We start from the raw sequence: 22,131 nt of genomic DNA on the forward strand, positions 1-22,131 counted from the left end.
ACCATGATAACACTTATATCTGGAATCTAATATATGGCACAAATGAACCTTTCCACAGAAAAGGAAATCATGGACTTAGAGAATAGACTTGTGGTTGCCAAGGGGGAGGGGGAGGGAGTGGGATGGATTGGGAACTTGGGGTTAATGGATACAGACTGTTGCCTTTGGAATGGATAGGCAATGAGATCCTGCTGTATAGCACTGGGAACTATATCTAGTCACTTATGATGGAGTATGATAATGTGAGGAAAAAAAGATTGTATATTCGTATGTGTAATTGGGTCACCATGCTGTACAATAGAAAACTGACAAAACACTACAAACCAGCTATAATAAATAAAATATATATAATATATATATATATATATATATATATATATATATATACACATATGACCTGACAAAGGTGAACTTGCTGGACTAAAATTTGTATTAGCTGATTTCCCTCGCCAGTGATGACTTTTAATTAGTGACAGGTGTCTTAAAAACCACCCAAAGAAGGCACGTGAACAGCAGAAATGCATCCAGAAGAGCTTTTATTTGTACGGAACAGTTTTAAAAATACAGAATAAAATAGCTTTATCTCTACTATTATTCACAACATCTGGTCCAAATATTACATATTTTTAAAATACTTAAACGTTTAATGAAGCCATGTTAGAAAAACAATATGAAAAGTCTTTTTAAAAACTCCATAAAAGAATTACACATCTCAAAAAACAACCCCACCCCAATACCCTCGGTATGCAAAATAAAAATAACAAACAAAATCCCAGAAAGGTATATAGCCCGTAGGTCACAAAACCTTAAGGAAAATATAGGTATCCCCACTGTTTTAAGAACAGTCAGAAATCTATTAACATGTTAAACAGAGGTTGTTACGAACGAACAAAAAAGGTAACTTGACTGTCAGTAAGACGCCCCACTTACTGGGAAGCGTGTTCTAGTGCTGGGAAACACAGAGAGCAATTCTAAGGAGGTTGGCTGTTACTTGTGTGGAGTGACGACGAGGCACAGTTGAGAACAACCTCAAGGGACAGGAATGTGTGTGAGGCTGCTGAAAAGGGATCCTCAATGCTTCACGGGTCCATGGGCAGAAGCTGAACGCTGGCAAAGACGGGCAGTCTTCTAGCACCACTCCACTCGCAACTGTAGAGGCGTGCAGGCTGGGGGCAGTCCTATTCTGTGTTGGAAACTTAAGCACATGAGGCCCCAGGAGATTCCCTAAAACCAAGGGGCGGCACCCTAAAGAAGGAAACCCTATGTGGGCTCAGGCTGCCACAGGGCCTGGGGGCACAGCTAGGTGTGCACTCCAGGGCCAGGACTAGCCACGCCTGGCCTGCTGCCTGCAGCTGAGTGCACGCCAGGCTGCAGGGTGAGTGTGCAGAATGCTGCCTTTCCTAGAGCCAGACAGGTTCTGGAATGAGGCTTCTGCTGCAGCTCCTTATTCGTCTCCTATCTGGCCTGGCCACTCTTGTGGCATCAACATTATGGAACTTCATGTCTAAATTGCTAGTACCAATATTTCAGCAGGGACATGAATTAAAGAAATAACAACTTAGCTCATGGTCATAAAACATATGTGTGGGTAAATAAAGTATACACACATACTAGAGATTCATCAATGGAGAAATTCTATCATCACATGACATTGTCATGAAAATTATCATTCCCTCCCTGGAAAACAGTGACTATTATCCTGGGTAGAAATGTTATTTTACTATATGGAAATACTGCAATATTCATGCATAAACCAGGTTGTCATCATGAAAGTCAGTATTCTACAGTATGAAGCAAATCCTGTGTATGAATTTGTTACCATGAAAACGGGAAACCATCAGGACCCATGGTTAAGCCACTTCCCTTGCCTTGATCAATCATAAGAAACTTACTACAACCTAAAATGTGAAACCCTCTTAAGAAAGATTCTGTATCAATGAATCTGTTTAATTCCCGAGAGAATGAGAATGAAAAGTGCCTATAAAGATTGGGGCCATTTCCCATTATTCTGTGAACTACATTAAATATTTTTTTCCAGAGCAGTGGTGGGTTCTCCCCTGCCCCAGCAGTGATACAGCAGCATCTACTGTCCTTTTTCTTTTTTTTTTTTTTTAAAGGGCCACACCTGTGGCATATGGAAGTTCCCAGGCTAGGGGTCGAATCGGGGCTGCAGCTGCCAGCCTACACCACAGCAAAGCCAGATCCGAGCTGCGTCTGTGACCTACACTGGCAGCTCATGGCAATGCCGAATCCTCAACCTACCGAGCAAGGCCAGGGATCAAACCCGCATCTTCATGGATACCAGTCAGGTTCACTACCACTGAACTACAACAGGAACTCCTACTGTCCTTATAAATAGTTTCTACTGGAGTTCCTGTTGTGGCGGAGCAGAAACAAATCCGGCTAGTATCCATGAGGATGCGAGTTTGATCCCCGCCTTCGCTCATTGGGTTGGGGATCTGGTGTTGTTTTGAGCTGTGGTGTAGGTTACAGAAGTGGCTCAGATCCCGAGTTGCTGTGGCTACGGCTGCGGTTAGCAGCCGTAGCTCTGATTCGACCCCTAGCCTGGGAACATCTATATGCCACAGGTGCGGCCTAAAAAGTGAAAACAAAAAACAAAAAACAAAAAAAAAACCACCCAAAAAAACAGTTTCTACCTTCCACATCAGGATCACCAATGTCAATGTGAAGGTGGTGGGCAGGTGTTCACTGTAGAAAATTGGAGACTGAATGCCCTGCACAAGGCATTACACTCAAAACATTTTAAAACATTCTACTTGCCAAAGCATGGTGGGTATGTGGCTCCAGCAATGCAAGTGGAAGAAATACAGGCACAGGCTACGCAGGGTCACTGTGTCTCCCCAAACCTTCCCTTCAGGTGTGTGCTTAAACATAAGAAGCAGGCGAATATATTTTTCTTTCAATTACAGACTCCTTTGGTAGCATATCTTCTTGTCCCTTCCCCCACCATGGACAGAGAATCTAAAGTTGGCCCCTGTGGAATGAGAATGGTGAAAACCCTCTTTCTCAAAGGAGGTGGGGGCACAGGGCTTCTTTGCATATTTGAAGGCTTACAGAAAACATCCTGCCAGACAAGCAGATTTGAAACCTCCCAATAACCCAGAAGGATTTTCAGAAGGGAGTGGGTTTCTAGACGTTTGAAGCACATAGCCTTAGTGTTATCCACTGGGAGGAGGGATGCCTGGGTCACGTTAAGCTGAAGGGAACTTGCTCCTGAATTACCAGTGGTTCAGAAGCTTTCATTTGGATGTTTGGTCCTTCTGCTAGAGAGCTAGAATCCTGCAAATCTCTGGGATGTTTAACAGTTTTCCCCATTGTTTAGAGGAGAGAAATTGGAGATGCTGAGTGAAATACAAATAGAAGAAACTAAGAGCAACCAAGGTGATAACGAGTCTGTCAGCCTCGAAGGCTAACAAGAAAATCATTAGCCAGTGTGCTTCTGGAATAACTATGTACCAAATACACTTCAAGAAAACATGCCATACAAATTTAAATTTAGAATCTAAGTTCTTTACTTAATCTGCAATAGGTCTTGGCGAAACAATGCAGTGGCTATGAAATGTTCTTGCCAGAATAGGCCTTAAAGCCCCAAACTTTCCAGGAGTCGAGGAGGCTGCAGTGACATGATAACGTTGCCAGAAACATCCCATTGTGCTGAAGCAGAGCCAGTTTTGGAGACAGAAAATTTACCGTGTGGACACAAGGCTGCCGAGAACCATGTTGTTGGATACAAGAATGCCCACTGCCATCCAAAGCTCAACCAGGTAAACAAACACTTAAGAAGCACAACCTCGTGAAGCAAGGTCACTCAGGCTTTCCCTCTGGTTGGAAAATTTCAAACCAAATTCAGTAAGTCATTTTTGTCACAAAGAACTATTATTAATTAGAACTCAATAGAAGGGGCCTGCCAGTTGCTTTTCTCAATACCTTCAATAACTCAAGAAAGGCAGCATTTGGCCAGTGGATCTAATCTTCCCCTCTGCGAAATCAAGATCCAGTACACATTCAATATGGCAACCCACAGAAAGTCTCCTTAAGCCTTAACTGTCAGATAGGAACAGCAAGAGAACTGCAGCGATTAATTTATCATGGTGCCAGACCATTCAATATGGCGGCTCAGTTTGTCACCTGCCCTGGCTTCCCTTCTTCACAAAACAAATTCACGTTTAACTTAACCCATGGTTTCTGGGCTCTGGTCCAGTAGTCAGTTTTGATAAATAGGTTACGCATTACAGTATCTACACTTTCATGGTATCAAGCAATACAAAACACAACCACAATAATGGTTACTGGCCTTCAAGAGCCATGACAACAAGCTTCCCTGATGGTGTCCACAGCTTGACAAATGCTGGTTCTTTCCTTAATTGGGGATAGAAAGTGAGGGACAGGTAATAGGGATGTAAGGTAAGAGGGTCACATGGGAAAACACTGATTCCAAAAATCTGCTAGAGTCAATAACATTAAATAGGAATAAAGTCTTATAATTATAGACACACACAACAATAACTGACATCCACATGACAGCAGAGCCAAGACTCCCATAAACATATGCTTGGTGCCGTGTGTGGCATTCTATACCCATCACACCTGCCAGGAGTGATAAATGCCAGATAGAGTGTCTCAGCTACTAGTAAAAAAGAGGCCAGTATGAGATGTGTTGGCCCAGCTTGGGCCAGGGTGGCACCAAGAAAGTGCAGTTGAGAATCAGATACTGATTTCAAGGTCCTTTCCCTTCCTGTCCAAGCCCCCAATTTCCATTCTAATAAAATATATGTGCAGATTTGGGCATAGGGCAAGCACATCACTGTTTTCAATTGGCCCACTGCCACTTCCTACAGGAGTATCAGGGAACCAGTGAGTTGTGACAATGCAAGGATAGTGGTGCCCCTTGACCAGAGGTCTCTGTAGGTACAGTTCCTGGTGCTTCCAGAGACAGAAAGCGCTGGACCCTGGAGGTGGCTTTTAAGAAAGCTAGCACATGGTGTTAGAATGGGAGTGAAAACAAGGAATCACCATGGATTTCAAACATCCACTCCCCCAGAAGGACAGGAATTTCAAATTTAGTGGCCACTGCCAGCAATGGATGCTCTCCACGGCAAAGGGTCAAGGGCTTAAATAAGAAGAGAGATGAGACACCATATTAGACATGATCACAACCCACGACAAAAAAAGCTATTTGTAATCAGCCTTAGCTCTGGGGCGGAGAATGTAAATGCAGATATACAAACATATATGTTACTGCTTGTTACTCAACAAGGAACTAGATTCATGCCTCACTGCGGCCGGGCCACAGGGCAAGCTCCGGCTATACTGTAGCCTGTGAGTCTTCATCTGAACTCCTGCCACTGGCGCTCTTCCCGAGGCCTTTCCATGTGTAGCCGGCAAAGGTTGGGCTGATGGGTAAGTAGCTGAAGCATTTATATTTTTTAATAACGTTCATGCCAAATGGCAAGTCATAGGATTCCATGCCATCGAGAGACTTGCTCCCTTTGCCTACGCCCTTCTTCCATTTCCTGATTCCTCTTTCTTCTGGAGTACCTGCAGAACGCATACACAGAAAAACAAAAACAAACCAATGGAACGTTTGGTTAAACAGTTCAAGTGTTGAGATTCTCCACCACTGCTCTCTTGCAGATCGAACCCAATGGAGTGACAGCAAAGAGCACTTGAGGAGTAGTTGATGCCAAACCAGAAATCTAAGAATCACTAACCTCTCAACACAACTCCACTCCAAAATGCAAATCTGACCTTGTAAAATGGGGCCCAGAGTCCTTATTACAGCTCACAAGGCCTTCACCACTTGGTTGTTGCAAATCCTTTCACCCCCATCCAGACACACCACTCTTTATACTGCTTTGCTTCACTCGAGAGGAGGTTGGGCAGGGTGCACTTATCACATATTCCCCTCTTGTGCTCCTATGAGGATGAACTTGCTCTGGCCTAACACCCCTAGCGATGCTATACCCTGATAGATGAGCTGTGGAGAAAGGTCTGGTCCTACAGCATTCAGCAACTCCTGAACTCCTCTTCACAAATCCCTGTGCAGAGAGGAGACCTGGCATTTGCTTAAATGCTAAAGCTACAAAGGAACCCTAACAATATACTTCTCTGCCTGAGCCTGGGTGATAAGTTTAGTTCTCTAGTGCGGTGCTTAGGAAACCTCTTGTTATTTTCTTACATATAAGCTATGCCCTCCCATGGGCATTGCAGTAATAAAACTGACTTTAATTTCCATCTGCCTGACTCCTCTTCCTCTCTCAATTAGAGCTGACTTAGGAGAGAAGGTGGATGTTACTGACCTCCCACAAATCTAATACCTTCCATCTAGTCATGCATGTGATTCCTTCTGCCAGCAGCCCTAATTTCCCCAGTAACCTCTTCCTGATTGAGGCTTTTTGGAGAGAGATTAAGGGAAACATCTCAATAAAATCTTCAAGCTCAAGAATAAACATCACCTTTCCCTAACAGAGTCTACCAGTGAGCCCACAGCAGCACTTTGCAACAATTACAAAGTACCTCAAGGAAGCTGGGAAGGCCACAGGCAGGGCCCACATCACATCCTAGGCCATCACCCAGCACTTGGCATAGAATGCACCCCGCTGTGAGACAGGGGGTGTAGGTGTTGGAGAGAGAGCTGCCTCCACACACTTCTTGGGCACTAGTCCTGGCAATGGTCTGTCTTCAGAACAACTTGTTGAAGGACAGGCTCCACAAGAAGGAGGAGTGTGGCTTGCTGTCAGTAGCTGGCTCAGGAGTGTGTGAACAAGTCAACAAAAGCCAAGCTGTAGGGCCCCCGGGCAAGGCTAGGAGGGAAAGCAGGCAGCTGGAGTGTGTTCAAGGCATCCTGCTGTCATTTCACCATATGCAAGGAATTCACCTGCTTTCTTTTAAAAGTAATTCAGCAGGAAGGAGAAAAAAAAAAACAAAACAACTAAGTGTATTAGCAAAAAAGTAATTCATGAAAGGTGGTTGAATGTGTTATCTTAACCACTTTAGAAAACAGTTTTCACAGAGAACTATATCTGATCACTTGTGATAGAACATGATGGAGGATAATATGAGAAAAAGAAAGTGTTTATATGTATAACTGGGTCACTTTGCTGTACAGTAGAAATTGACAGAACGCTATAAATAAAATACAATTTAAAAAACTTAAAAAAAAAGGCAAGACAAGACAGTTTTAACTAGTGATAGCTCTGAATTGATTCACTCTTCCTGCTTCCCATGTTTATTTGGCAAAAAAGTCATAACATAGCATAAGCGTACTTGATATATACCACATACCTGGGATGGTGTTATCCAAAATAAAAGCCACACAGCCTCCTACAAACATAGCAGTTGTGAGAAGAACGTTCAACACCTGATCGACTCCTGTTATCCCTAAAAACGACATAGCAACAGGTCACTACCAGTCGGACAGACCTGCCCCTGACTTAGACAGGAACAGTGGGGTGGACACCAATCACCAATCAATGCAGTGTATGAAAGTGTAAATTTCTGTTATGTGTGTGTAGATAAATGTTTGCTGGTAACATTTTAAACTACTGGAACACTTTTCAACAATAATTGAAAGTTATCCTCCTAAGAACAATACTTAACAATGGTTCACAGAAGATAAATCTAATAGAGTGAAGTTCATCCTATAATGAACTATGAAGCCTGGCAGGGGAGTGTTGTTTGCAGATTAAAAAAAAAAAAAGTCAGGCGTTCCTATTGCGGCTCAGTGGCTTAAGAATCTGACTAGTATCCATAAGGATACAGGTTTGATCACTGACCTTGCTCGGTGGGTTAAGGGCATTGCCACACTGCAGTGTAGGTCACAGATGTGGCTCAGATCCTGCGTTGCTGTGGCTGTGGTATAGGCTGGCAGCTGCAGCTCTGATTAGACCCCTAGCCTGGGAACTTCCATATGCCACAGGTGCGGCCTTGAAAAGACCAAAAAAGGGAAAAAAAAAGAAAGGAATAAAAATCAATATGAAAGATGGCTGCTCTAAGGCTGAAAAGTTTACAAAGTGAGTAACAAGAGGACAAAAATATCTACGGGATCAGCAATCAAATGAAGGACCTCAGAATTCTGAGTTACTAATTAATGCTTAGCTGGTTTAAACTAGGGGCAACGTGATTTATAAAGATGTCATCACATGAATGAATAACATTAAGATGTAAAGTTCAAGAATCTTCTTGCTATTAGAAGTTCACACCCTTTCTATATTTAAAAATACAATGATCCCCAGTAGGAAGATAACAAATGTATTTAATGAGATCGTGAAGAAAGAGAAATCACTGGAGTTCCTGCTGTGGCACAGTGGGTTAAGAATCTGACTGCAGTGGCTTGGGTTGCTGTGGAGGTGAGTTTTATTCCCAGTCTGATGCCAGTGGGTTAAAGGATCCTGCATTGCTGCAGCTGTGGCACAGGTCACAGCTGCGGCTCGGACTCAGTCCCTGGCCCAGAAGCTTCCCTCTGTCGTGACTGTGGCCATAAAAAAATAATAATGGTATAAAGAAATCACTGTGTCCCCCATACCTGTGGAAAATGTAAAATGGTTCTCCTGCTATGGAAAACAGGTGGTTCCTCAAAAAGTTAAACAGAGAATGACCATATGACCTAGCAATCCTACACCTAGGCACATACTCAAAAGAACTGAAAAGAGGTACTCAGTCAGTCCTGGTTACTGGGCAGATTCTGTTATTTGTGAATTTACCTACATACTAGAATTTATTGGTAAACTCAAAATGAATACTGTGGTGCTGTCAGTTATTCACAGGCCTGCACAGAACTCTGAAAAATTTAAGCTGCCCAACACAAATGTTCCCAAGAGAGGTCAAACAAGGTAATGAGGGAGTTCCTGCTGCTACACAGCAGAAACGAATCTGACAGGTATCCATGGGGATACAGGTTTGACCCCTGGCCTTGCTCAGAGGGTCAGGGATCTGGTGTTGCCATGGGTTGTGGTGTAAGTCAAAGATGCAGCTCAGATCCTGCATTGCTGTGGCTGTGATGCAGGCCAGCAGCTGTAGCTCCGATTTGACCCCTAGCCTGGGAACTTCCATATGCTGCAGGTGTGGCCCTAAAAAAACAAAACAAAAAACAAACCACCACCTTCATGTTTCAGCTCTCACACTGTAGATGTCCTTTTAACAGTCTACGTAATACCACATTTTTGCATTTTTGCGCTTTTTCATTAGTTATCTCGCTATTTAAAATGCCCTCCTTGCAGTGAGCTGAAGTGCTGTCTGGGGTTGCTAAGGGCAAAATGCCATGGATGTGCCTAATGGAGAAAATATGTTAGATGAGCACCATTCAGACATGAGTTCCAGTGCCACTGGCTATGCCTGCCCAGGAGCAATGATTCAGTTCATATTCACTGTGACTTTACAGAATATAACTACCGTGAGTGAGAACTGACTGTACTTGTATACCCATGTCCTATAACAGTCAACAGGTGGAAACAACCCAGCCGTCCATCAATGGAAAAATGGATAAGTAGGTTACAGTAGAGACATACAATGGAATATTATAAAAAGGAGTGAAATACTTATATATGCTTTAATATGGATGAATCTTGAAAACACTTTGCCAAGTCAAAGAAGCCAGACACAAAAGGTCACATTTGTGTGATTCCATTATATGAAATATCCAGTACATGTAAATCTATAGCAACAGAAAGCAGATTGGTGGTTGCCTGCCAGGGGCTGAGAGAATGGGGATGATGGGGATTAACTGCTTGATGGGCATGCAATTTTATTTGGGGGTGACGGAATGCTTTTGAAACTAGACAGAGGTGGTAGTTACACAGTGTTGTGAATGTACTAAAATGCCACTGAACTGCTTACTTTAAAATGATTGGTTTTATGCTATGTGAATTTCACCTGAAAAAATACATAAACATTCACATATATACATACAATGGTCCCAAATTCTGCATATAATGTCAGCAGCAAAAGCTGTTTCTTAAGATGTTTCCCATTTGTTCATCCTTCACAACATTTGGGTATTAAAAAATAATTTAAAATATCTGTAATCCCAGTTGAAAAACATGTACAGCAAAGTATACAAAGTTGAATTTTTAAAAATTATACATTTTAATATAGCATTAGTCTGAAAAATCAAATTTACAGAGGCATTCTCCCAAAGGAAAGGGTTCTGGTTAAAAAAAAAAAAAAAAAAGAAGAAGAAGGATGGAAGGAAGGGGAGGGGTAGAAAAGAGAAGAAAAACAACAAAGAGAAGAGGGAGGAAGGGACGGAGGGAGGGAGAGAGGGACCATGTTGTGCACATCAGTTACGTGCACGCACCACCTCACGTGGAGAGTGGTGCAAAGGGCTTCCAGATAAAACTCTGACCAATTGGGATTTAGATGAAATACATAGGTGAACATTTACCAAAATGATTCCCAAAGTTCCAAAATCCTCTCTAATTGGTGATGAGCTCTTAGTGAATGAGTAGCCACCAATCCCAATTCCCCCACAAGATTCAAGCCTGTTTTCCCTACCTGTGACGAGAGGGTTCTGTCTGAGGTAACTTGGAAGGACAAGCCCAAAGAAGATGGAAAATCCAAGCACGAAGAGGTTCCGGGAGGAATTTAAATCAATGAACTGCAGGTTAGAGAGTCCAACAGCTGTGATCATTCCTGGAGAGAAAAACATTCGACCCCAAGTTCATTAGCTCACCCATGGCAAGGATGCTGGGCACTCAGGCTGTCCCTCCAACGTCCTTTCTCTGTCCCAAGTCAGGAGACCAGTGTAGAGGCAGGACAGGGATCGGAATGTGACTACCTGGGTCTCTAATCCAAATAACTCCGGCCTAAGCACTACTTGGGCTTATTCGGGGGCATAAACATCACACTACGGCAGAAAACTAAGGACACTGGTTCTCCCTTAAAAACTCTATTCAGTATTTCAATTACATGGGGAAACCCTCCCAAATATCAGCTCCCTTATTACTACAGCTGAATGGCACAGAGATCAAATTGAGTCCCACCATAAAAATGGTCAGTTTTAAAAGGCCCAAAGAGAAAGGTATATGAGCTTAAATCAATCTGAAATGCTGACTAGAGCGACTAAAATTTAACCTGATCTTTTCCCAATTATTCTACCCAACATCAATTCAACTCAGAAAGTGACATGAGTTTTTAAGGTATATCTTTTGCATTTTAAGATAGAAATTCAATCTCATGAAAGGGATTCCTTAGTAAATGGGAAGGAAGAAAAGGCACCTGAGAAGGAAGCTGGCTATCAAGGAAAGGGAATTTTACCAAAGAGAGTACAGAAGAGGGCGCCAAGCACCGGATCTGGGAGGGAGGCGAAGAGGGCGCTGAACTTTCCGATCATGCCCAGCGCGAGCATGAGGGCTGCGCCGTACTGGATCACCCGACGACTGCCAACCTGCAGGGCAGACAAAGGGCAGAGAGAGCCGTTCACCTGTAGGTTCTCCAGCAGCACACACTTCTAGTCAGGCCACCAGGGCAAATGCGACAAAACTGAAGACAAAATCTGTATTACTCTTAACACTTTTGATTAAGAGGGATCAGTCTCATTTCACAATGAGGACAGATTCCAACACGTAATTACCACAAACGCAGCCAGAGTAAAAAGATTCCCACCGCCTTTCCTCGTTCCCTTTCCATCTGGGTCTTGCTGGAAGCTGATGCCTCTGCTCCCCTTGACTATGGGGTGGCCCAGGGCTTGGCCTTTGGGCCTCCAAGCCATGGGTAACGTCGCCTCACTGTGCACCTGCTCTTGTGCTCTGGTCCTGGGTCTCTAATGCCCACAGTCAATGGCCAGGATGACCTTCTCGAGTCTCAAATAAATACAAAAACTACACTTTGCTCCTGTTCCTCTTCTGGGTTCTGGCACCTAAATCAGATCACCCCCTCCCCCCCCCCCCCCCCCGCGGCCGCCGCCACCCGAGCATTTCAGGAACTTCCTCTCCTCTGGGTGTCCCATGAGAGGTGGCAGAGCCTGAAGGCCAGCGTACAGGATTCTAGGGCCCAGCTCTCCGACTCCCTGCTCACTTCTAACCAGGTGATGGGCATTAGAATCTCTGGGTGGCAGAAGCCTCATCTCTGTAACAATGACCCATGTGCTGCCGCTTTGAGGATTAAACTAAACACATGTAAAATAATCTGAACAGAGCCTGGCAAGCATTAGGGTATGTGATAGCTTCCCACCTGGGCTTGCTGCCTCTGGCCTTCCTCTGCCTACCTGGTCTTTCCACTGTGATGGAGTGACTCTTCCCTGGCCCCTCCCCATTTTTTTCTTTTTTTGGCCGCCCTGCTGCATAATGGAGTTCCCGGGCCAGGGATCAAATCTGAGCCGCAGCTGTGATCTTTAACACACTGCACTGGGCTGGGGATCTAACCCATGTCGTCCCTGCTGCTGCAGAAAGTGTCCATCCTGCTGCACCATAGCAGGAACTCTGAGTGACCTCTTTTACCACTGTGTTCGCTGTTTTAACACTGTCAGTCCCCTGCCTTTGGCATGCGTCCCCTTCTGGCCAGTTCTGACACATCCTTCTAAATACTACCCAAATGCTACCTCTTCTGCCAAAACTCCTTTGATTCCAAGGCTTGGTTCTCTCAACTTAGGACTTCGTCAGCACCATGTAAAGCATTTCCCATGTGGTCTCAAATTTGTTAAGCCTTATTTCTGCCTTCTAGAATTTTCCATGTAACCCACTGTCACCCAGGTAATGAGAGATGGAGCTAGCTATGGGCTCAAGAATCCTGCACTGGAGTTCCCATTGTGGCGCAGTGGTAATGAAACTGACTAGTATCCATGAGGATGCAGGTTCGATCCCTGGCCTTGCTCTCAGTGGGTTAAGGACCTGGCGTGGCAGTGAACTGCAGCATAGGTTGCAAACACGGCTTGGATCCTGTGTTGCTGTGGCTGTGGCATAAGCTGGCAGCTGCAGCTCCAATTCAACCCCTAGCCTAGGAACTTCCATATGCTATACATAGGGCCCTAGAAAGCTACCCCCCCGCAAAAAAAAAAAAAAAAAAAAAAAAATCATGTACTGTTGGCCCCTGCTCTGGGCTGCCTCTTCCAGGGAAACACCCTGAGGACATCAACTGAATAAAAGGTTTCAGAAATGGCTGAGGTAGTGTCCATAGGGCTTTATATATGACTTATAGTGAGGAAAAGATGGCTATTTAACTAATTAAAATAAAATGAGTTCCTGGTGTGGCACAGCAGGTTAAGGATCCAGCGTTGTCTCTGTGGTGGCATAGGTTCAATGTCTGGCCTGGGAGCTTCCACATTCGGCAGGTGCGCCCCCCCCCCCCGCCCGCTCCCCGCGCGCCAAAGAAAGTAAAATTCAGTCCCTTAGTGTGGGGGCTGCCACAGGGTATAGTGCAGGTACAGAAACATTCCCACTAACTGCACAATGTTCTCCTGGATGATGTTGGGCTAGACCATCCAACAGCTTCTCAATGGCCCAAGAGTTCAGGATAAGAGTAGAATCTTTTACTGAGGTGACCAGCTAGAATCAGTCACAGCTGACAGAAGAGCCCAGCTTCCATTATTCTAATTTACAGCTCCTCCCATTATACTACCAAGTGCAGGAAAGTAGTGAAAACCCTCACGCAAACTGGCAAATAAGGCAAAAACGACTTATGCTTTCAGTACTACATGATAGGGAAGCCTTTCATTTACAAACAGCTCGTTTTTCAGCAAACATTTTTAAGGAACTGCTGTGTGACCAGCACTTACTAGACTTGGCGGGGGTGGGGGGGACAGTGGTGGATATAAAGTTGAGCAACGATCAAATAATCGTACTGCTGCAATTGTTATGTTGTATGGGAGTCCAGTGGGAAGAGGAAACTCTGAAAAGTTGAAGAGGGTTCCCAGGAGACGGTCTTGAGGGATGAGTATGAGTTCACTAGAGGAAGAGCAACCAGACAGAGCAAACCACCTCCCAGCAGGGTCAGCCCTGTTCGATATGCAGTGGGGAGGGCTGGGTTGGCCCCAAGGATGTCTGAAACAACCAGTCTTTTATGAAAACCATGCATAGAAGGCTGATCTGCCTTAGATGCTATCCAAAAAAAGCAAGCAAGCCATTCTTCTGTTCAACAGATATTAACCAAGTGCCTATTACACATTTCTGTTCCAAACACCAGAGACACAGCCCTAAAGTCTCTGCCCTCCTGATGTTACACAGAGCCTCACATCTCCTTTCCTGCTGCCCACTCTCTGGAATTGCCTCTCTGACTCCCTTCTAATCTCCTTTCTGAACTGTGGTTCTGCTTCTAGCGCCACCGAAAAATTAAGTCTTCAGCGGGGTGATACGCTGCAGAGAAGAAATGACCTCCCTCAAAGAGATAGTACAGCCAGCGGGGATCATGTCTACCTGTCCTAGAAATAAACGTAGGGCTAAATATCACACAATAATATCTCTTGTTTGCTGTGTTTCTAACCATGTGCTGAGACTCTCTGCTAAGTGCTTTACATCAAGTGATTAATTCCCAAAACCTTGCAAGCTATCTTTACAGACCAACACATAGAAACTTGGAGAAGTGACATAACCTACCCACGGTTACTTACTTAGAGAGGAAGTGATGGAGCCAGGGCTGAATTCAAAGCAGCCACCTCTCTACTATGCCATGCTGCCCCTCTCTGTGGGACAGGCAATGGCACACACTCTGCAGAGAAGTCCTGCATATGGAATCCAACCCATTCGACTCTCAGAACTTTAGAACACACAAAAGGGTAGGCAGCCTCAATTCTGATCAAAGAGTTAGAACGCCCATGTTTGTCCACGGAATGCCGTTAACTAGACAAAGGATAGCAAATAGAAGACTTGCCAGGAAATGGAGGCAGAGTCTTTGGAAAGGCCCCAGATCACCCTCCTTCCACATGTTCTAGAAATCTGATACAATGGTCCAGACCAGTGCTGTCTGGGAGAATTGCATATAATGATGGAAATGTTTTATCTATGCTTTCCTTTGGCAGCCACCAGCCATATGTGATCACTGAACCCTTGAAAATGTGCCTTCTGAGACTGAAGAACTGAATTTTTCATTTTAACTAATTTAAATAGCCACGTGGCTACTGAATATCAAAATGAACAACACATATCTAGATCTAGAATTGTCAGATTTCAGACCTGAGTTCTAATCAGAAAAGCCAATGTCTCAAGTCCTTCAGCTGGACAAGGGGCAGAATACAGCCTACAACTTGTGCTTCTTTTTTCCTGGGCAGAAATCTTCCATCAGCCACATGGCTCAGGCCAGAGAAATTTCTGCTGCAAGTCCTATTTTCCCACCCCAGAGCACCTGTGTAGATGGAGCAATTATACCCCTTGGTGAGTCAGGGCAATAGAAACCAATTCTAAGGTTGTTACTGCCCTCAAACAGACAAGGCCTGGGGAAAGAGGGTTCAAAGGGATTCAGAGGGAAGATCAATTGGTTCAATTAAAAAATGCTGGCAGGGTGCCTTTTCAGAATAAGCTGACACCATCCAAATTATAATAATTATTCCCCGGACCATCTTAGTCATGTTTCAGAAGAAATCTTAATGACAGCACCACTTACTCCCTCCAAGAACCCTGGTTAAATTATGTGAATGATATGTTTTGAAGGGGTGCATAAAGGAAGCTGGCTTGTTAAAACTGTTTTCCCAAGAGTCCATCTACGATAATTTTATCTCTGTGTTATTCTGGATTGGTTACATGCCATTACAGGTTCATGGCAGCAAACTGGCTTAAGAGTGAATGGCTTATGCCTTATTTGGTGCCCATATGACCTTCCCTTAGCTCTGTGTGCTCAGCATTGGCTCTTACGACAGGCAGCAACAGGATCCAGGGATCCTGGAGGAAGTGCCCCTCAAGCAGCCCTTACATGTCACGTGCCAGGACCAACAGGCAGCAGGTGGGGTCACCAGCACACCTAAAGCTAAGCTCTTTAATGGCCTGGCCAACTTACATATATGTTTCTACCACATATGCCCTGCTACCTCTCACCTGGATCTGCAGTTTTAATTAACCAAACTAAGTATTTGGTTTCCTTTTATCTGGTTATATAATCTTGCAGAGAGCTAGAGGAAGATTTCTAATTTTAAAGAGATCAAACAGTTCTAAAAGGCTCCAGAGCTCACCCCCAAGTTTTCAAGATACAGGGTTCAGGAGAGGGAGACCTGTGCCATATGCAGGTCATTCCAGATGGTGAGCCAGTTCTAACAGTACCCAGCTGCACGGCATACGATGCCCAGGGCCAAGCTGCATTCCTCAACACTCGGGGCAAACAGCAACTTGCACTCTTTGGCCCAAAGCAATTGGGATATAAAATGTATCTGTTAGTAAATTTGAAAGGCCAAGGAGCAGCCTCCTTTTTTACTGAAGCTGAACTGTGTGGTGCCTGTGTTTGGAGCAGAGTGGGGAGGAGAGACAAATGGGTAGCACTCCAGACCCAGGTACTGCTTCAACCTGAGTGACTCACTGTGGCTTGTTTTGTCCACTAAGTACACAACATAGTTCATCTGGAAGAGAATAATGATGCTGCTGCAGTTTGAAAACTGAGTCAATTCTTTACTGTACGATTGACTGAAACAAGTTAATATTGTCTCTCATCTAGAATCAGTGCTATATCTTAACTGGTCTGTTTCCACTGCCTCCCTTGCATACACCACCCCCACCCCCATAGTGGTCTACTTTCATCATAGCAGCCACAGTGATCCTTAAACAAACAAACAAAAAAATGGAGTTCCCGTCGTGGCTCAGTGGTTAACGAATCTGATTAGTATCCACGAGGATGCAGGTTTGATCATCCGCCTCACTCAATGGGTTAAGGATCCAGTGTTGCCATGAGCTGTGATGTAGGTCACAGACACGGGCTCAGATCCTGAGTTGCTGCAGCTGTTGGCGTAAGCTGGCAGGTGCAGCTCCGTCTTGATCCCCTAGCCTGGAAACTTCCATATGCCATGGGTGTGGCCCTTAAAAAAAAAAACCCAAAAACAAAAACAAAAAATCAGATGGAGTCACTCCCTGGAGGACTACACTACCCCTTCCACTCCACCTGTGACAGCCTTTAGGGTCTGCACGACCTGGTCCTCAGTTACCTCAGGAACCCCGTCTGTTCTTCCTGGACCCACCCCCGACTCTCAACTCTGCTCCTGGGCCACTGGCCTCCTTGCTGACCTGTGGCATGCCAGCCTGCCCCTGTGACATGGCACTGCACTGCCAGTGTCCCCTGCCTGAATGAATGCTTCTTCCCCAGGTACCTGTGCAGTTCCTCCCTCAGCTCTGTCAGGTCTTTGCTCAAGGTCATCTTCTCAGTGAGGCTTCGCCTGTTCACTCTATCTAATACTCACTCTCCAGATCCCCTCACCCTACCCCATATTTCTGTCATAGTTACTATGTTTACCGTTTATTGCTTGTCTTCCTCTGCTAGAATGTATACTCCATAAATAATGAGGATATTTTCGTTACTATTTATTGATCTATCCCAAGTGCCTGGAACAGCAGCCTGGCAAAGGGTCAGTGCTTAATAAAAATGTGTAGAATGTATGAAGGAAGAGCACCTAGGTGCCTGCCTACCCAGGCCAGCCAAAGGAAAAAGAGACCTCTACTAGCCTTCCAAATCCCATCAGTGAAAAAATAACAGAGATGGGGGAAGAGATGATCTCAGAAAGGGAGGCCTTCCTTTCGGAACTCATAATGGCCAGACCAATCAATGAAATGGATCAACACTTAGAGACCCAACCATTTAATTAGAAAAATATTTGTACCTTAGTAATTCCCAAAACTCCAATGTTGGGACTGGATGAAGTAGAGCCATTCCCAGTACCAAATATGCCATCGAGAACACAGGAGAGACCCTCCACGAAAATCCCCCTAAAATGTAAAAGAATGGGGGAAAGAAAAATGTTCATTCAATGGGGGAAATACTCTGAAATGCATTCTAAATGGTTGTGACCCTGAGGCAGGCTCCACACTCCCCAGGAGGCATGAGCAATACAGAATCTCAGGCCCTACCCTAGGCCTGTTGAGGCAGAACCTACATTTTAACAGGATTCTCCACGCTCATTCAACATTGAGAAGCATGTCTTTGAACCACATATCAGACATACATTGTTTAAAAATTAATCCAAATTAAAAGATTACAGCCAGAAAACACAGTCATTTGCTGGGATCTAAGACAAACATGGGCCATCTGCTGATTTGCTTACTTTACTATTATAAAGAAATGGTTTGTAATTTTGTAAACACTGAAACTTAAGAATCAATATATAAGTAATTTAATCATATGCAACAGCTCCACCAGAGAAAGATGTAAAAATTAGGACCCTAAATTCCAATAGAACCCATACAAGAGATGCTAAGACACCAGTCCACTGGATCTCATCACATATAATCCCTTCCGGAAGGGCAGCAGCTGGCTGGGAAAGAGGGAATGACCTGGGCTATCTTCTCTTCTCTGGAGCTTCCAGAGGGTCCAATTTGCCCCCAGCATCCAGAAACCTGGTGTACTGAGAAAAGAGAACCCACGGCTTATAAACGTCTAGATTCTACAGACTTCATTTATTCCTGCTCTTGTCTCTCTGTATGAATTGTAATTGTGAACAGATGACTCAGCATCTACTCCTAAGAACAGCTGTGAAAACAAGAAATCAAAGGAGACATACATCCATGATCCCAAACCAAAGAACAGTAGCAGTGTTCAGCAATGAATTTGGTGAGTTTAAGGTCTGAAGTGGTCTCACAAAGAACATCTTGCGTAATTGTCACCATGAGGAAGAAGGGTAGGAATTCTGTTCCATATATGGATGAGGAAAAACGAGAGCGAAACAAGACTTAGCCAAAACAAACAGCCAACAAAGAGCCCTGATGTTTGGTTACTTCATGCTGAAACTCTTGGTTTCTACTCTAAGATTATCCAAACCAAAAAGCAAAGTATGAGGCACTGGGCCCAATGAAGAGCTCATTTTTTCAGGAACGCACCTGTTTATTGCATGGATGGGGGGCGGTGGGGCACAGGACAGCCTTGCACAGGCGTAGTAGTCCCCGATAGACTCGATAATACTGGCAACAACCGCACTGAGCATGCCGATGACACCAGCCGCAGAGACGGTGGGCAGTCCCCACTGAACTAAGGAAGGAAAACAAGCATGAAAGCCTCATAAACTTTCTTAGCGGGCAGGCAGAAGTTATCAGGACATTGAGTCATTCAGTATCTCAGAGGACTCTACACGACCCACTCACATTTTGAAGCTCATATTTTTACACCTAAGTCATCAGTTGCACTAGATGACTGGGGATAGTTCCACTGGATGAAACAGCCATAACCAGGATTGGTCTGCTTTACTTAAAAAAAGAAAGTGGGAGTTCCTGCCGTGGCACAGCAGTTAATGAACCCGACTAGCATCCATGAGGACAGAGGTTCAATCCCTGGCCTCGCTCAGTGGGTTAAGGATCTGGTGTTGCCGTGAGCTATGGTGTAGGACGCAGATGCAGCTTGGATCCTGTGTTGCTGTGGCTGTGGTATAGGCCGGCAGCTACAGATCCGACTGGACCCCTAGCCTGGGGAACCTCCATATGCTGTGGGTGTGGCCCTAAAAAAAAAAAAAAAAAAGAAAGAAAGAAAGAAAAAGAAAACAAGAAGGAGAAAGTGTTTAGCTAGAAGAGGCAGGTGCTACTCTTTTTGTTTCACAGCCACACTCAGTGTCCACTAAATTAAAATTTAACACAGCAAAAATGCTGTGTTGAATAGGATTTGCATGACCAGGATTTTAGCCCTACTGTGCAAAGCGTATTACAAAACAGTACTCCTGCCCAGGGGGTGGCATCAAATGAAAACACAGTGAAAAGTCACCAGCTAAATTTAAATCCCAACAGTAAAGCATGGCACAAAATACAGATAACACCTCCCTAATATAATACTAGCACTTTTTGTTTTGTTTTGTGAAAATTAAAGAGTTTCCTTCAAGAAAGCAAAGCAAAATCCCCAGGTAGCTTCATTTTGAATATCCAGATTTAGTTTTTATTGGAGATTTTTTTTTTCTTTAAAAGTATATCTGGAGTTCCCATCGTGGCGCAGTGATTAACGAATCCCACTAGGAACCATGAGGTTGCGGGTTCGATCCCTGCCCTTGCTCAGTGGGTTAACGATCCGGCGTTGCCGTGAGCTGTGGTGTAGGTCGCAGACGCAGCTTGGTTCCCGTGTTGCTGTGGCTCTGGCATAGGCTGGCAGCTACAGCTCCGACTGGACCCCTAGCCTGGGAACCTCCATATGCCGTGGGAGCGGCCCAAGAAATGGCAAAAAGACAAAAATAAATAAATAAATAAAAAATAAAAGTATATCTATTTGGGAGTTCCCATCGTGGTTCAGTGGTTAACGAATTCGATCAGGAACCATGAGGTTGTGGGTTCGATCCCTGTCCTTGCTCAGTGGGTTAAGGATCTGGCGTTGCCGTGAGTTGTGGTGTAGGTTGCAGAGGAGGCTCACATCCCGCGTTGCTGTGGCTCTGGCGTAGGCCAGTGGCTACAGCTCCAATTCGACCCCTAGCCTGGTAATCTCCATATGCCAAGGCATCAGCCCACAAAATGGCAAAAAGACCAAAAAAAAAAAAAAAAAAAAAAAAGTATATCTATTTGGACATTGAAAGCCACTGATCTTATTTAATAAAAACAACCTGAGGAACTTTCACTGTTAGAATGAATAGACTTGCATGATGAAGTACCTAGACCTTCCTTCCTTGAACCATTACTTATAATAGAGCCACCAAGTAGAAAGCACAATGAAAAAGAAATGTATAACATGCAGGGGCCAACAATGTCCTGAAGGATCAGGACACTGAAAGATCTAGGAACAGTGCAATGGTTTGACTTCAAATGAAGGCAACCCAACTCAGGTCACAATGAGTACCAGTTAGGACATCAGGAAATGGCACAGTCCCTTCCCAAGAAGGGTCTGGAGAGCAGGAGATGGGTGGAGAGGGTGTTCTGGGCGGACAGCAGCCTGGGCATCAGTGGATGGGCAGAGATGGGCAGGAATAAACTAGCACTCATTAGAGGCAGCATGTGGCAGGGGACAGGCAAGTTTGGAATGGCTTGACTAGCTGCCTAGAGGGTTTGGCCTCAGGTACCAGGGGCAATCACAAGTTTGGGAAAAGAAAGATGACACATAAAATAAGATATGCAGAATAGGCCGAGAGAGAGAGAGAGAGAGAGAGAGAGAGAGAGAGAGAGAGAGAAAGTGTGTGTGGGTGGGTGGGTGTGTGTGGACAGCACTTCTCCTGCCTGGAGCTGCCACACCCCCAGGGAGGTCACCAAGGGGCGCAAAGGCAGCCCCGTGGTCAGAGCCACTAGCAACTGGCTTGGTCAGCATCTGTCTCTGGACTGGTTTGGAAGGGACTCTTCTCGTGCAGATGATTTCCTTATCAAGCAACATTTTCTAAGTAATCTTTTATACAGTTACCTTTACTGATGTAGCACCATGGTTTCAAGACACTAAAATGTGTCTTGATTTTGGGGGCACAGTTCTTATTTTATTTTACCATTTATTATTTTTCAGAAATTATCTTCTCAGTCTTTTTACTTTCCCTGCTTTCTTATTTTCCCCCTTTAGCCTGAAGTCCTAATTTTTGAAATCTTTATTCTGTTTTCCTCAACATCTCAAATTTGTAATCTTAATTTTTGGTCCCTTTCCTGCAGACTATTTATTTAAATATTATTTTAATTTAAAATCTGTTGCCTTCCTGTCATTTCATCTTTCCTCTTACCTAGAACCCTTATTTTGTTACTTCATAGCAGTGTTTCTCAACTTGGAATTGTTGACATTTTGGACCAGAAACATATCTGTATTTTATCAATCAAGTGATGCTTAGCATATTCAAGACTAAGAATATGCTAGGTATCTAGACATACAAAAACCTGTCTCTGGATTAAGCCAAACCATCCAGACTACATGAGACGGTTCTGGCTCCGGTATCCTTCTGGCTCCGGGAGTACCTCTTTATCTAGGGGAGCTGGCAATAGGAGCTGGCTGCAGTCAAGGGCTGTGGGAAGAGGAGCCGGAGAGCACTCTGCAGAGGACACTAAGGCCTACTAGTCCACTCAGTTACGCCTCCTTGTGGTGGGCCCCATGGTCCCTGGGGAAAATCTCTCTGGTCTCTCAACA

The 22,131-nt window shown here is 44.5% G+C and overlaps 1 protein-coding gene across 9 annotated transcripts in view; it reads right to left on the reverse strand.

Moving 5' to 3' along the window:
- The window catches only part of SLC23A2 (solute carrier family 23 (nucleobase transporters), member 2), a 163,329-nt gene continuing 141,717 nt past the window's right edge, over positions 520-22,131 (reverse strand). For 8 of the 9 annotated variants that reach the window (XM_021077282.1, XM_021077284.1, XM_021077286.1 and 5 more), the window contains 6 exons: positions 18,954-19,101; positions 17,741-17,846; positions 11,275-11,404; positions 10,513-10,650; positions 7,306-7,401; positions 520-5,559 (listed from right to left, as the gene is read on the reverse strand). In XM_021077282.1, the coding sequence (XP_020932941.1) occupies positions 5,327-5,559; positions 7,306-7,401; positions 10,513-10,650; positions 11,275-11,404; positions 17,741-17,846; positions 18,954-19,101 (851 nt within the window). In that variant the 3' untranslated portion in view covers positions 520-5,326. 9 annotated transcript variants of the gene reach the window in all.

Source organism: Sus scrofa, chromosome 17 (genome assembly GCF_000003025.6).
Source record: "Sus scrofa isolate TJ Tabasco breed Duroc chromosome 17, Sscrofa11.1, whole genome shotgun sequence".
NCBI lineage: Eukaryota > Metazoa > Chordata > Mammalia > Artiodactyla > Suidae > Sus > Sus scrofa.